Consider the following 12,626-nt stretch of genomic DNA (forward strand, 5'->3'; position numbering starts at 1 on the left):
ATGGGCCACTGGCCTGATCCAACATGGCTTCTCTTATGTTCTTATGTGTGACACAGAATGTTGGACTGGATGGACCATTGGCCTGATCCAACATGGCTTCTCTTATGTTCTTATGTGTGACACAGAGTGTTGGACTGGATGGGCCATTGGCCTGATTCAACATGGCTTCTCTTATTTTCTTATGTGACACAGAGTGTTGGACTGGATGGGCCATTGGCCTGATCCAACATGGCTTCTCTTATGTGTGACACAGAGCGTTGGACTGGATGGGCCATTGGCCTGATCCAACATGGCTTCTCTTATGTTCTTATGTGTGACACAGAATGTTGGACTGGATGGACCATTGGCCTGATCCAACATGGCTTCTCTTATGTTCTTATGTGTGACACAGAGTGTTGGACTGGATGGGCCATTGGCCTGATTCAACATGGCTTCTCTTATTTTCTTATGTGACACAGAGTGTTGGACTGGATGGGCCATTGGCCTGATCCAACATGGCTTCTCTTATGTTCTTATGTGTGACACAGAGTGTTGGACTGGATGGGCCATTGGCCTGATCCAACATGGCTTCTCTTATGTTCTTATGTGTGACACAGAGTGTTGGACTGGATGGGCCATTGGCCTGATCCAACATGGCTTCTCTTATGTTCTTATGTGTGACACAGAATGTTGGACTGGATGGGCCATTGGCCTGATCCAACATGGCTTCTCATGTTCTTATGTGTGACACAGAGTGTTGGACTGGATGGGCCATTGGCCTGATCCAACATGGCTTCTCTTATGTTCTTATGTGTGACACAGAGCGTTGGACTGGATGGGCCATTGGCCTGATCCAACATGGCTTCTCTTATGTTCTTATGTGTGACACAGAATGTTGGACTGGATGGGCCATTGGCCTGATCCAACATGGCTTCTCTTATGTTCTTATGTGTGACACAGAGTGTTGGACTGGATGGACCATTGGCCTGATCCAACATGGCTTCTTTTATGTTCTTATGTGTGACACAGAGTGTTGGACTGGATGGGCCATTGGCCTGATCCAACATGGCTTCTCTTATGTTCTTATCTTTTAATGGAGATGCTGGGGATTGAACCTGGGACCTTCTGGCATGGCAAGCTGATGCTCTGCCCCTGAGCCACAGCCCCTTCCCATTTCAGTTGGAGATGCTGGGGGATTAAACTTCTCTGTTCATCACTTGACCAAGTTTAGAATGGAATCAGTATCCCTCTTGATACCTCCAGTAATTGAACTGTTGAACCAGAGGCTCACTTGTGAGTTTGTTGCCTTTGGTTACCGTCTCTTTCATGAGTTTTCACTTCGGTTCTGAGTCTCAGGTACTTAAATAAGAGGATTAGTCATTCCTAGCAAGCTGCTGCCGTCCTCCCACTTCCTGCTCCTCCAAGAGAAGGCTGCTTTTATAAGTGATCAGTCATTTATTGCAATTACCTAATGGAAGGGTTTTTTTCAATGTTTCTTTGTTAGAGCACTCCTCCAACTTCCATTATTTTAACTTTAGTTTGGTGACAGATGTGGCTGTTTGAAATAATGCATCCTAACAATGTGCTCCTAAAGATACTTCTTGGGGATGGCTTCGAATGCTGAAGTTCGCCCAGGGAGAACATCAGAAGAGCTCTTCTTGATCAGACCAGTGGCCCATCTAGTCCAGCATCCTGTCCTCACACAGTGGCCAACCAGTTCCTCTGGATTGCCAACAACAGGGCATAGAGGCTGAAGCCTTCATTAGAACATCAGAAGAGCCCTGCTGGATCAGACCAGTAGTTCCATCTAATCCAGCCTCCTGTCTCACACAGTGGTCAACCAGTTCCTCTGGATTACCAACAACAGGACATAGAGGCTGAAGCCTTCATTAGAACAACAGAAGAGCACTGCTGGATCAGACCAGTGGTCCATCTAATCCAGCCTCCCATCTCACACAGTGGTCCATCTAATCCAGCCTCCCATCTCACACAGTTCCTCTGGAGGCCCAACAACAGGGCATAGAGGCTGAGGCCTTCATATAGAACATCAGAAGAGCCCAGATGGATCAGACCAGTGATCCACCTAGTCATAAGAGAAGGCATGTTGGATTAGGCCAGTGACCCATCCAGTCCAAGACTCTGTGTCACACAGTGGCCAAAAAAACCAGGTGCCATCAGGAGGTCCGCTAGTGGGGCCAGGACACTAGAAGCTCTTCCACTGTTGCCTCCCCCAAGCACCAAGAATACATAGCATCACTGCCCCAGACAGAGAGTTCCATCTATACCCTGTGGGTAATAGCCACTGATGTACCTCTGTTCCATATATTTATTCATTCCAGCATGCTGTCTCACACAGTGCCCAACTGGTTCCTCTGGAGGGCCAGCAACAGGGCATAGAGGCTGGGGCCTTTCCCTGATGTTGCTTTCTGTCACTGAGAATTCAGAGGTTTCGTGCCTCTGAATATGGTGGTTTCCCTCAGTCACCCTGACTGGTAGCTACTGATGGACCTCTCCGTGATTCTGTTCAAGTCCCCTCTAAAACCGTTCATTCCTAAGGCCAGCACCACATCTTCTGGCAGCGAATTGCGCATTTTTATCACCTGTCTCACACAAAGGCCAACCAGTTCCTCTGAAGGGCCAGCAACAGGGCACAGAGACTGAGGCCTTCCCCTGATGTTGCCTCCTGGCTCTGGGTTTCAAAGGATTAGTGCCTCTGAATGTGGAGTTTCCCCTCAGTCACCATGGCTAGGAGCCACTGATAGCCTTAAGAACATAAGAGAAGCCATGTTGGATCAGGCCAACGGCCCATCCAGTCCAACACTCTGTGTCACACAGTGGCCAAAAATTTTATGTACACACATACACTGTGGCTAATAGCCACTGATGGACCTGTGCTCCATATTTTTATCTAAACCCCTCTTGAAGGTGGCTATACTTGTGGCCGCCACCACCTCCTGTGGCAGTGAATTCCACATGTTAATCACCCTTTGGGTGAAGAAGTACTTCCTTTTATCCGTTTTAACCTGTCTGCTCAGCAATTTCATCGAATGCCCACGAGTTCTTGTATTGTGAGAAAGGGAGAAAAGTACTTCTTTCTCTACTTTCTCCATCCCATGCATTATCTTGTAAACCTCTATCATGTCACCCCGCAGTCGACGTTTCTCCAAGCTAAAGAGTCCCAAGCATTTCAACCTTTCTTCATAGGGAAAGTGCTCCAGCCCTTTAATCATTCTAGTTGCCCTTCTCTGGACTTTCTCCAATGCTCCATGAATCCATCGAATCCCTTTTTAAAGCTGTCTGTGCCTGTGGCCATCACTATTTATGTTTATTTATTTATTTATTTATTATTTGTTTATTTATTTATGTTTATTTATTTATTTAATTAATTCTATGTTTAGCCCGCCCTTCCCGTAGGACAGGCCCAGGGTGGGTTACTTCATAAAAACAATCAACAATAAAAACAATAAAAGACTGATTTAAAATATATAACATCTAAAACTACGAAAGGAGAATAGACTAAAATGGCAGGTTGTGCCTCACAGATAGGACCTATTGTCCAGGTCCAGCAGGCCTTGTAGCACTGGGATAGAATGAGGAGGGGAGGCCGGTAACAAGTGACGTCCGCTGCCTCAGCTGGAAGCCTGGCGAAAGAGTTCTGTTTTACAGGCCCTGTGGAATTGGAGCAGAACTTGCAGGGCCCAGATCTCCAGGGGGAGCTCATTCCACCAGGCAGGGGCCAGGGCTGGCCCCTCTGGCGGTGAATTCCACATTTTAATTACTCCCACCTGCCAAGAAAGCCGGTTCTTTCCCTCACTTCGCCCCTGCTGACTTAGTAAGTGTCAAAGAAAGTTGAGATTCTTAAGAACCTGCTGTAGACTTTGGAAGAAAAGAGAGCAGTTCACCCCATGCTGGGTCATGGCTCAGTGGTGGAGCATCTGCTTGGCATCCTGAAGGTCCCAGGTTCAATCCCTGGCACTGCCAGTTGAAAGAATCAACTGATGCAGAAGACCTCTGCTTGAGGCCCTGGAGAGCTGCTGCCAGTCTGAGTAGACACTATTGACATTGATGGACAAAGGGTCCAGAAGAGGAGATCGCTCAGTGGTAGAGCATCTCTTTGGCATGCCAAAGGTCCCAGGTTCAATACCTGGAACCCCCAGTTTGAAAGGATGATGTGGCGGGTGATGTGAAAGACCTCTACCTGAGACCCCGGAGAGCCACTTCCAATCTGAGTCAACGGTACTTTGATTCATGAAGAAGAAGACTGCAGATTTTTTTACCCCGCTCTTCTCTCTGAATCAGAGACTCAGAGCGGCTTACAATCTCCTTTATCTTCTCCCCCCACAACAGACACCCTGTGAGGTGGGTGGGGCTGAGAGGGCTCTCCCAGCAGCTGCCCTTTCAAGGACAACTCATACGAGAGCTATGGCTGACCCAAGGCCATTCCAGCAGGTGGAGGAGTGGGGAATCAAACCCGGTTCTCCCAGATAAGAGCCCGCGCACTTCACCACTACACCAAACTGGCTCTCCAGCGGCTTGGTTCATGAGGTTCATATAAGGCAGCCTTATATGTTCATTGTGGGATTACAGCATACAATAAATACATGCCCCTTTGTGTAGCATTCATCACATTGTCCTGCCTTCACTGTCTGTTGTTCCTGACCAGCAAAGGCATGGGTAGCCGGGGGTGGGTGGGGGGGAGAGAGACACTTGGAAAAATTCTTTCACACCTGCTAAACGACAAGCTGTCTGCAGGAAATGAAGGCAGAGCTCCCCCCCCCCCCCAAAAATAATAATTCTGCAAACTGTTTGCAGTGTTCATTTCCTGTTTATTTCATTTATAACGTACCTTTGTCACCACTGGGGATCCAAAAGCAGTTTGCTGAGAGCCGGTTTGGTGTAGGGGTTTAGAGTGGTAGGCTCTAATCTGGAGAACCGGGTTTGATTCCCCGCTCCTCCTTCACATGCAGCCAGCTGGGTGACTTTGGGCCGGCCATCATTCTCTCTGAGCTCTCCTCAGCCCCACCTACCTCACAGGGTATCTGTTGTGGGGAGAGGAAGGGAAGGGGATTGTACACTACTCTGAGACTCCTTCAGGTGGTGTAAAGTGGGGTATAAAAGCCAACTCCCTCTTCCTCTTCTTCCTCCTCCTCCTTCTCTTCCTCCTTTCCCCCGTCCTCTTCTTCCTTGTTTTTCTCTCCTCCGTTTTATCCACACAACAACCCTGTGAGGCATGTTAGGCAGAGAAAGCACAGCCCCCCCCCAAGGGAGTTTCCCTGGCAGAGTGGGGATTTGAACCTGGGTCTCCCAAATCCTAAGAAGAGCCCTGTGGCTCAGAGTGTTAAAGCTGCAGTACTGCAGTCCTAAGCTCTGCTCACGACCTGAGTTCGATCCCCGGCGGAAGCTGGGTTTTCAGGTAGCTGGCTTGAGGTTGACTCAGCCTTCCATCCTTCCGAGGTTGGTAAAATGAGTACCTAGCTCATGGGGAAGGCAGTGGCAAACCACCCCATTAAAAAGTCTGCCGTGAAAACGTTGTGAAAGCAATGTCACTCCAGAGTCGGAAACGACTGGTGCTTGCGCAGGGGACCTTTCCTTTCCTTTTCTCTCCCAAATCCTAGTCCAGCCCTCTAACCACTTCACTGTGCAGGCTGTCTTAGACAGGCTGTCCTTCTTTGCAACTATTATATGCTGCTTTAGCAAATGTGCCCTCCTTCAGTAGCAATGTCCTCTTGCAAAAATGACTTCTGACACTGTAGTACTGGAGATGGTGGGGGCTTCAAGTCCACCCCAGTTGCCTTCTGGGTAAGGAGGGGCCAGTGGCTCAGTGGCAGAGCATCTGCTTGGCATGCAGGTTCAGTCCCCGGCATCTCCAGTTGAAAGGACCAGGCAGGAGGTGATGGGAAAGACCTCTGCCTTGAGACCCCAGAGAGCTGCTACCAGTCATGAGTAGACAATATTGACTTCGATGACCAAAGGTCTGATTCAGAAGGCATCTTCACATGCAGAGAGGGGGCCATGGCTCACTGGCAGAGAACAAAAGAGAAGCCATGTTGGATCAGGCCAATGGCCCATCCAGTCCAACATTCTGTGTCACACAGTGGTCAAAAACCCAGGCGCCATCAGGAGGTCCATCAGTGGGGCCAGGACGCTAGAAGCCCTCCCACTGTTGCCTGCCCCCCATCACCAAGAATACAGAGCATCACTGCCCCAGACAGAGTTCCAACAATACGCTGTGGAGAGTAGCCACTGATGGACCTCTGCTCCATTTGTTGATTCAATCCCTTCTTGAAGCTGTCTATGCTCTGCTTGGCATGCAGAAGGTCCCAAGTTCAATCCCCAGCATCCCCAGTTGAAAGGAACAGGCAGGAGGTGATGTGAGAGATATAAGAGAAGCCATGTTGGATCAGGTCAATGGCCCATCCTGTCCAACACTCTGTGTCATACAGTGGCCAAAGAACCCAGGTGCCTTCAGGAGGTCCATCAGTGGGGCCAGGACACCAGAAGTCTTCGCCTAGAAGACCTCCCCCTGAGTCCTTGGAGAGTTGCTGCCATACTGACTTGGTTGGCGTGATGATCCAGTTCAGCATAATGCGGCTTCAAGCGTGTTCATGTGTGAGAGCCTCACCTGCTCCAGTGTGATCAAAAACGGCTGCAGTTGAACTCGCACGAGGTTGATGGCGATGGATGGGCGAACGCTGGCAACGCTCTGGGGTTTGCTTGGCTGCACGGACATCTGCAGAGACAGGCGGCTTGGCAGGCGAGGAGGCCGTTGGCTCGTGTTCATGGCAGGCTCTCTTGGATGCCACGAGCATCCGGCTACTTCCTTCCTTCCGCATCACTGATTTTGAGAGGGAGCCCTGGGAGAAGCTGAGGACAGCAACGGATGCCAAAGCTGTTTATGTGCAGGAGCACCAGCAGTCAGTCAGTCTTTCTCTCTGTCTGCCTGTCTGTCTCTCTATGTGTCTGTCTGCCTGTCTCTCTCTCTCTGTCTGCCTGTCTCTCTCTCTCTCTCTCTCTGTGTCTGTCTGTCTCTGTCTGCCTGTCTCTCTCTCTGTGTGTGTCTGTCTGCCTGTCTCTCTCTCTCTGTGTCTGTCTGTCTCTCTGTCTCTGTCTGCCTGTCTGTCTCTCTCTCTCTGTCTGTCTGCCTGTCTCTCTCTCTCTGTCTATCTCTCTGTCTCTGTCTGCCTGTCTGTCTCTCTGGAGAGCCAGTTTGGTGTAGTGGTTAAGTGTGTGGACTCTTATCTGGGAGAACCGGGTTTGATTCCCCACTCCTCCACTTGCACCTGCTGGAATGGCCTTGGGTCAGCCATAGCTCTGGCAGAAGTTGTCCTTGAAAGGGCAGCTGCTGGGAGAGCCCTCTCCAGTCCCACCCACCTCACAGGGTGTTTGTTGTGGGAGAAGAAGATAAAGGAGATTGTGAGCCGCTCTGAGACTCTTCGGAGTGGAGGGCGGGATATAAATCCAATATCTTCATCTACCTCACAGGGTGTCAGTTGTGGGGGAGGAAGGTAAAGGAGATTGTGAGCCGCTCTGAGACTCTTCGGAGTGGAGGGTGGGATATAAATACAATATCTTCATCTACCTCACAGGGTGTCTGTTCTGGGGAAGGGGAAGGTAAAGGAGATTGTGAGCCGCTCTGAGACTCTTCAGAGTGGAGGGCGGGATATAAATCCAATATCTTCATCTACCTCACAGGGTGTCTGTTGTGGGGGAGGAAGGTAAAGGAGATTGTGAGACGTTCTGAGACTCTTCGGAGTGGAGGGCGGGATATAAATCCAATATCTTCTTCTCTTCTCTCTCTCTCTCTCTGTCTCTGTGTCTCTCTCCTCTCCAATATAAAGACTTGTGACTCCTTAAAGACTAGGAGATTTATTGTGGCATAAGGCTGGGCTCACCTTTGTCAAATGTGTGACTCACACAGAAACAAATGGGGGTGGGGGTGGGATGCAAACCACTTAAAAGGTCTCGCTTGTGACTTTTCTGTACAAAGCTGGGAAATTACGCAGATCAGCAGAGCTATCGTTCTGCAGCGGGTACGTTCGGTGGCAGCACCGCCTTTGTTACGTTCAGTAATTTAACGCTGTTGGAGAAAATAGGCAGGTGCATTTTGCTCTCGGTTAACGCTCTCGGGCTTATGGATGCAGTCTAATTCAACAATTTCTACAATGCGATGCGGGCTCTTGCCACGAAAGCAAATACCTTAAACAAAAATGCAAATGTTGCGCCCCTGTCGCCCCCTAGGGAGTCCCCTGGCAGCCAGCCTTTCTGGTGGGCCTTTGTAGCCAGCTGTGGAGGTCTCAGAATTGGGTAGGGGCGGGGTTGCGTCACCCGGTCTCCTATCCCTGGTGGTGTTTAGGGACCCTTTCGTCTCCCTGAGTGGGCAGCCCTTCTGTCACAACCGCCAGCCTTCCTCCCTGACCTCCCAGCGTGGCTGCCTTTTATTCCCTTGCTGGCCCCACCCTTTCCTCCCTGCTTCCTCCCTGGGCTGGCCCCGCCCCTCTTCATAAGCCCTGACGCTGATCCCCAGCGTCCTGGGGCGATTTCTCCTTCTGGCCCTCGTGCCAGTGCTCTGGTGGGCTGGGTTATGGAGCACTGCCGCAGTTCAGGTGGCCGGCTGGCTTTCCCACGTCGGGCAGTTGCAGGGTCTGGCGCGGCCGCTGCCCAGCCCTCCGGGCTCTTCAGGCTGTGTTGCGGTGAGTGGGGGTGTCGCGGGCGGCTCTGGTGTCCGCCGGTAGGTCCCTTCACAGGTGGGGCTCAACTGGGGGGTTGACCGTGGGGGGAGCGCCCTCGGCCAGGGGGGCGGCCATGGGGCAGCCAAGTCCCGAGGCGGGACAGCAAACTTTGGGCTTTGCTGTGAGGCTTCCTTGCTGCAGTTTGTAACCCCATCTAAAGGGCCATTTTAAGATAGGCCAAGAAACTCTTCCAAAAGCAGCTTCTCTTGCCGAATAAAAAGCTGCATCATACTTGAGCAAACAGTATTCTTAAAGAAGACAACGACATTGGATTTATATCCCGCCCTCCACTCAGAGTGGCTCACAATCTCCTCTACCTTCTTTCTCCACAATAAACACTCTGTAAGATGGGTGGGGCTGAGAGAGCTCTCACAGCAGCTGCTCTTTCAAGGACAACCTCTGCGAGAGCTATGGCTGACCCAAGGCCATTCCAGCAGTTGCAAGTGGAGGAGTGGGGAATCAAAGCCGGTTCTTCCAGATAAGAGTCCATGCACTTAACCACTACACCAAACTGGCTTTCAGAAAAACAAGGACCTCAAAGCTTCCTGATAGTTGACCAGACTGCTGGTTAAGGGAGAATGAAATCCATCCCACATCCCGGCTAGTAGTGATTTTCAGGGATCTAATGAAAATCACAGGACTTCCTAGCAATGTATCGTCTGGTCCACTTTTAAGTGGAGATGCCAGGAATTGAATCTGTGGCCTTCTTTATTCAGGACATGTTCTCTGCCAACACCCATCCACCCACATACCCAAACAAGAACTTAAGAGAAGTCATGTTGGATCAGGCCAGTGGCCCATCCAGTCCGTCACACAGTGGCCCAAACCCAGGTGCCAGCAGGAGGTCCACCAGCGGGGCCAGATCTCCCAAAGCCCTCCCACTGTTGCCTCCCCCCAGCCCCAAGAAGACAAAGCATCACTGTCCCAGACAGAGTGTTCCATCTAGACCTTGTGGTTAACAACCACTGATGGACCTCTGCTCCATACATTTATCCAAGCTGTCTGTGCTTGTAGCTGCCACCACTTCCTGCGGCAGTGAATTCCGTGTATTACTTACTGTTCTGGTGAAAAAGTAAAAGCTGCCTTAAACTAAAATCATTGGTCCAAAAAGATCAGTATTGCTTACGCAGATGGGCAGGAGCTCCCCTGGGTCTCAGGTGGAGGTCTTTCACACCACTTACCACCTCATCCTTTTTACTAGAGATTCCAGGGCTTGAACCTGGGACCTTCTGTATGCCAAGTGAATTCCCTAACCACTGAGCCGCAGCCCCTCTTGGTATGAAACAGAGATTGTTTCTGCTCACAGCATAAGTGAATGGGATGTATTCACCAGTTTTTAAAAATAAATATTGTAGTTTTGATTGTTTTTTCCCCCCTCTTACTGTTCTGATATGCAACGTGTCCTCCCCCTCTTTTCCAGATAGCACAAAGGCCAGCGGGAAAAGGGTAGTGGGCGATGTGGCTTACAGTACAGCCAAGGAGAGGGCCTCTTACATCACCCCAGTGCCTGGTGGAGTCGGACCAATGACTGTGGCCATGCTGATGCAGGTAGGTATGCGGCAGGGATCCCAACTTTTTGAGCCCGTGGGCGTCCTTGTAATTGTGACACAGTGCAGTGGGTGCTGCCACAAAATGGCTGCTGCAGGAGCCAGGGCCAGCCACAAAATGGCTGCCGCAGTAGGCAGGGCCAGCCACAAAATGGCTGCCACGGGAGGCAGGGTTGGCCACATAATGGCTGCCACGGGAGGCAGGGCCAGCCACAAAATGGCTGCCGCAGTAGGCAGGGCCAGCCACAAAATGGCTGTCGCAGGAGGCAGGGCCGGCCACATAATGGCTGCCACGGGAGGCAGGGCCAGCCACAAAATGGCTGCCACGGGAGGCAGGGTTGGCCACAACATGGCTGCCGTGGGAGGCAGGGCCGGCCACAACATGGCTGCCGCGGGAGGCAGGGCTGGCTACATAATGGCTGCCATGGAAGACAGGGCCAGCCACAAAATGGCTGCCACAGCTTATCTTCAGCCAGACAGCAGCAGCTGTCAAAGCAACATTTTTAAAAATCTCCACAGCCAATTAGATCTCCAGTGGCCAGCCAGAAGCCTTGCCGTGCAAAAACCCCACCTAGCCACATCCGCTTTCTAAAAACTCTTAGTGGGCATTGGGAAAGGTGTCAGCAGGCTTCATTATGTCCTTGGGCACCTTGATGGGGATTTGTGGAGACGGTCATGGTCTGGTTGCAGTCCTCTGGCTTTATGTCTGTTGACTCCCTCTATGCTGTGTTCCTCTCCCCCCCTACAGCCCAGAATGGTCATGTTTCCCCCCAGAAGCATCTGTATTAGCAGTCTCAAATTGGGTGCTTTTGGGTACCTTGGCATGTGCCAGTGCATCGTCTGGTATCCACTTGCTTCTTCCCCAAAGCCTGTAGCCAAGCCCGGTACTCCCATTTTTCTGGGGTGAGTGATGTTTCAGAAGATCCCAGGAAAGCTGTCTCCTTCCTTGGGGCAGGGGTGGAATTCTAGCAGGAGCTCCTTAGCATATCAGGCCACACACCCCTGATGTAGCCAATCCTCCTAGAGCTTATGTGGCTCTTTTTTGTAAGCTCTTGAAGGATTGACTACATCACTGGGGTGTGGCCTAATATGCAAAGGAGCTCCTGCTAGAATTCCACCCCTGTCTAGGGGAATGCTTGGCTTGGAAGCTTTTGCTATTGGCCCCAGGTGGCCCTGCAGCCATTTTGTGATTAGGCCTACCTTCCGTGGCAGTCATGTTTTGGTTGCTCGCCCCTCTCCGAATCCCAAAAGCACTCACAGGCTGAACAGGTTTGGAGATTCCGGTGTCCCCTCTAAGCTGAGTTAGTGTGAGCTAGCTCACAATTCTTTAGCTTCCAGCTCACACATTTTGGTCTTTGCTCAGGAAGGATGGCCCCGGAGCACACGAATTCATGCAGTAGCCAAATCACTCACTCTCAGCTTTAATGCCAGGAGCTCACAAGACGCCATAGCTTAGAGGGAGCATTGATGGGCACTTGCGCATGCTTTACTAATCTAAATTCTGCGCATGCCCCAAAGGCAAGTTTTGCAGGCTGTGGAAGTTACACTGATCCTGCTTGGTTGCAGAGGGCTGCAGAATCCTGTCTTTGAACGCTGGAGCTGAGAATCCCTCTCCGTCTCCAGTATAAATGCAATTTGCATTCAGATCTGCCTTGAGCTTGTACAAGAGAAAGGTATCTAGTGCATGTTTGAAATAAATACATTTAAATAAATTAATCTCTCCAAGCCTGGTGTTGGAGACTTCAGCCAGCTGTAATGTTAGTGTCGCGGGATTACTTATGTATACCTCCCTGTACCTTCGGTAACCCAAACAACCTCCAGTTTTCCGAAGGCTTATACGTACACACTAATAAATTTCAAGATAATACAGATAAGCTTTATTAGACTCCAAGTTTCTTCTCTTGAGCCCCGTGGTGCAGAGTGTTAAAGCTGCAGTACCGCTCACGGCCTGAGTTCGATCCCCGGTGGAAGCTGGGTTTTCAGGTAGCTGGCTCGAGGTTGACTCAGCCTTCCATCCTTCCGAGGTCGGTAAAATGAGTACCCAGCATGCTGGGGGGAAAGTGTAGATGACTGGGGAAGACAATGGCAAACTACCCCATACAAAGTCTGCCGTGAAAACATTATGAAAGCAACGTCACCTCAGAGTCGAAAACGACTGGTGCTTGCACAGGGGACCTTTCCTTCTTCTCTGGACAGAAGGCTTAAACATATATATAGAAAAGCAAAGCAATAGATAGCATTGGTACATTTGCTCATACAGTTATATAACTAGAATTCAGTTCTATAGTCAAGCATAGTTCCATAATTAAGCACTATTCCAGGGGTGGTCAATGGTAGCTTTCGAGATGTTTTTTTGCCTACAGCTCCCATC

General features: G+C 50.5%; 1 protein-coding gene across 1 annotated transcript in view; it reads left to right on the forward strand.

Annotated features, from left to right (window-relative positions):
- MTHFD1 (methylenetetrahydrofolate dehydrogenase, cyclohydrolase and formyltetrahydrofolate synthetase 1) overlaps positions 1 to 12,626 on the forward strand; it is a 126,081-nt gene that overhangs the window by 37,802 nt on the left and 75,653 nt on the right. The window contains exon 9 of the mRNA XM_060262112.1: positions 10,129 to 10,256. Within this exon, the coding sequence (XP_060118095.1) occupies positions 10,129 to 10,256 (128 nt within the window). The remainder of the gene's footprint in view (positions 1 to 10,128; positions 10,257 to 12,626) is intronic.

The sequence above is a fragment of the Heteronotia binoei genome, chromosome 21 (assembly GCF_032191835.1).
Source record: "Heteronotia binoei isolate CCM8104 ecotype False Entrance Well chromosome 21, APGP_CSIRO_Hbin_v1, whole genome shotgun sequence".
In the NCBI taxonomy this organism is placed as follows: Eukaryota; Metazoa; Chordata; class Lepidosauria; order Squamata; family Gekkonidae; genus Heteronotia; species Heteronotia binoei.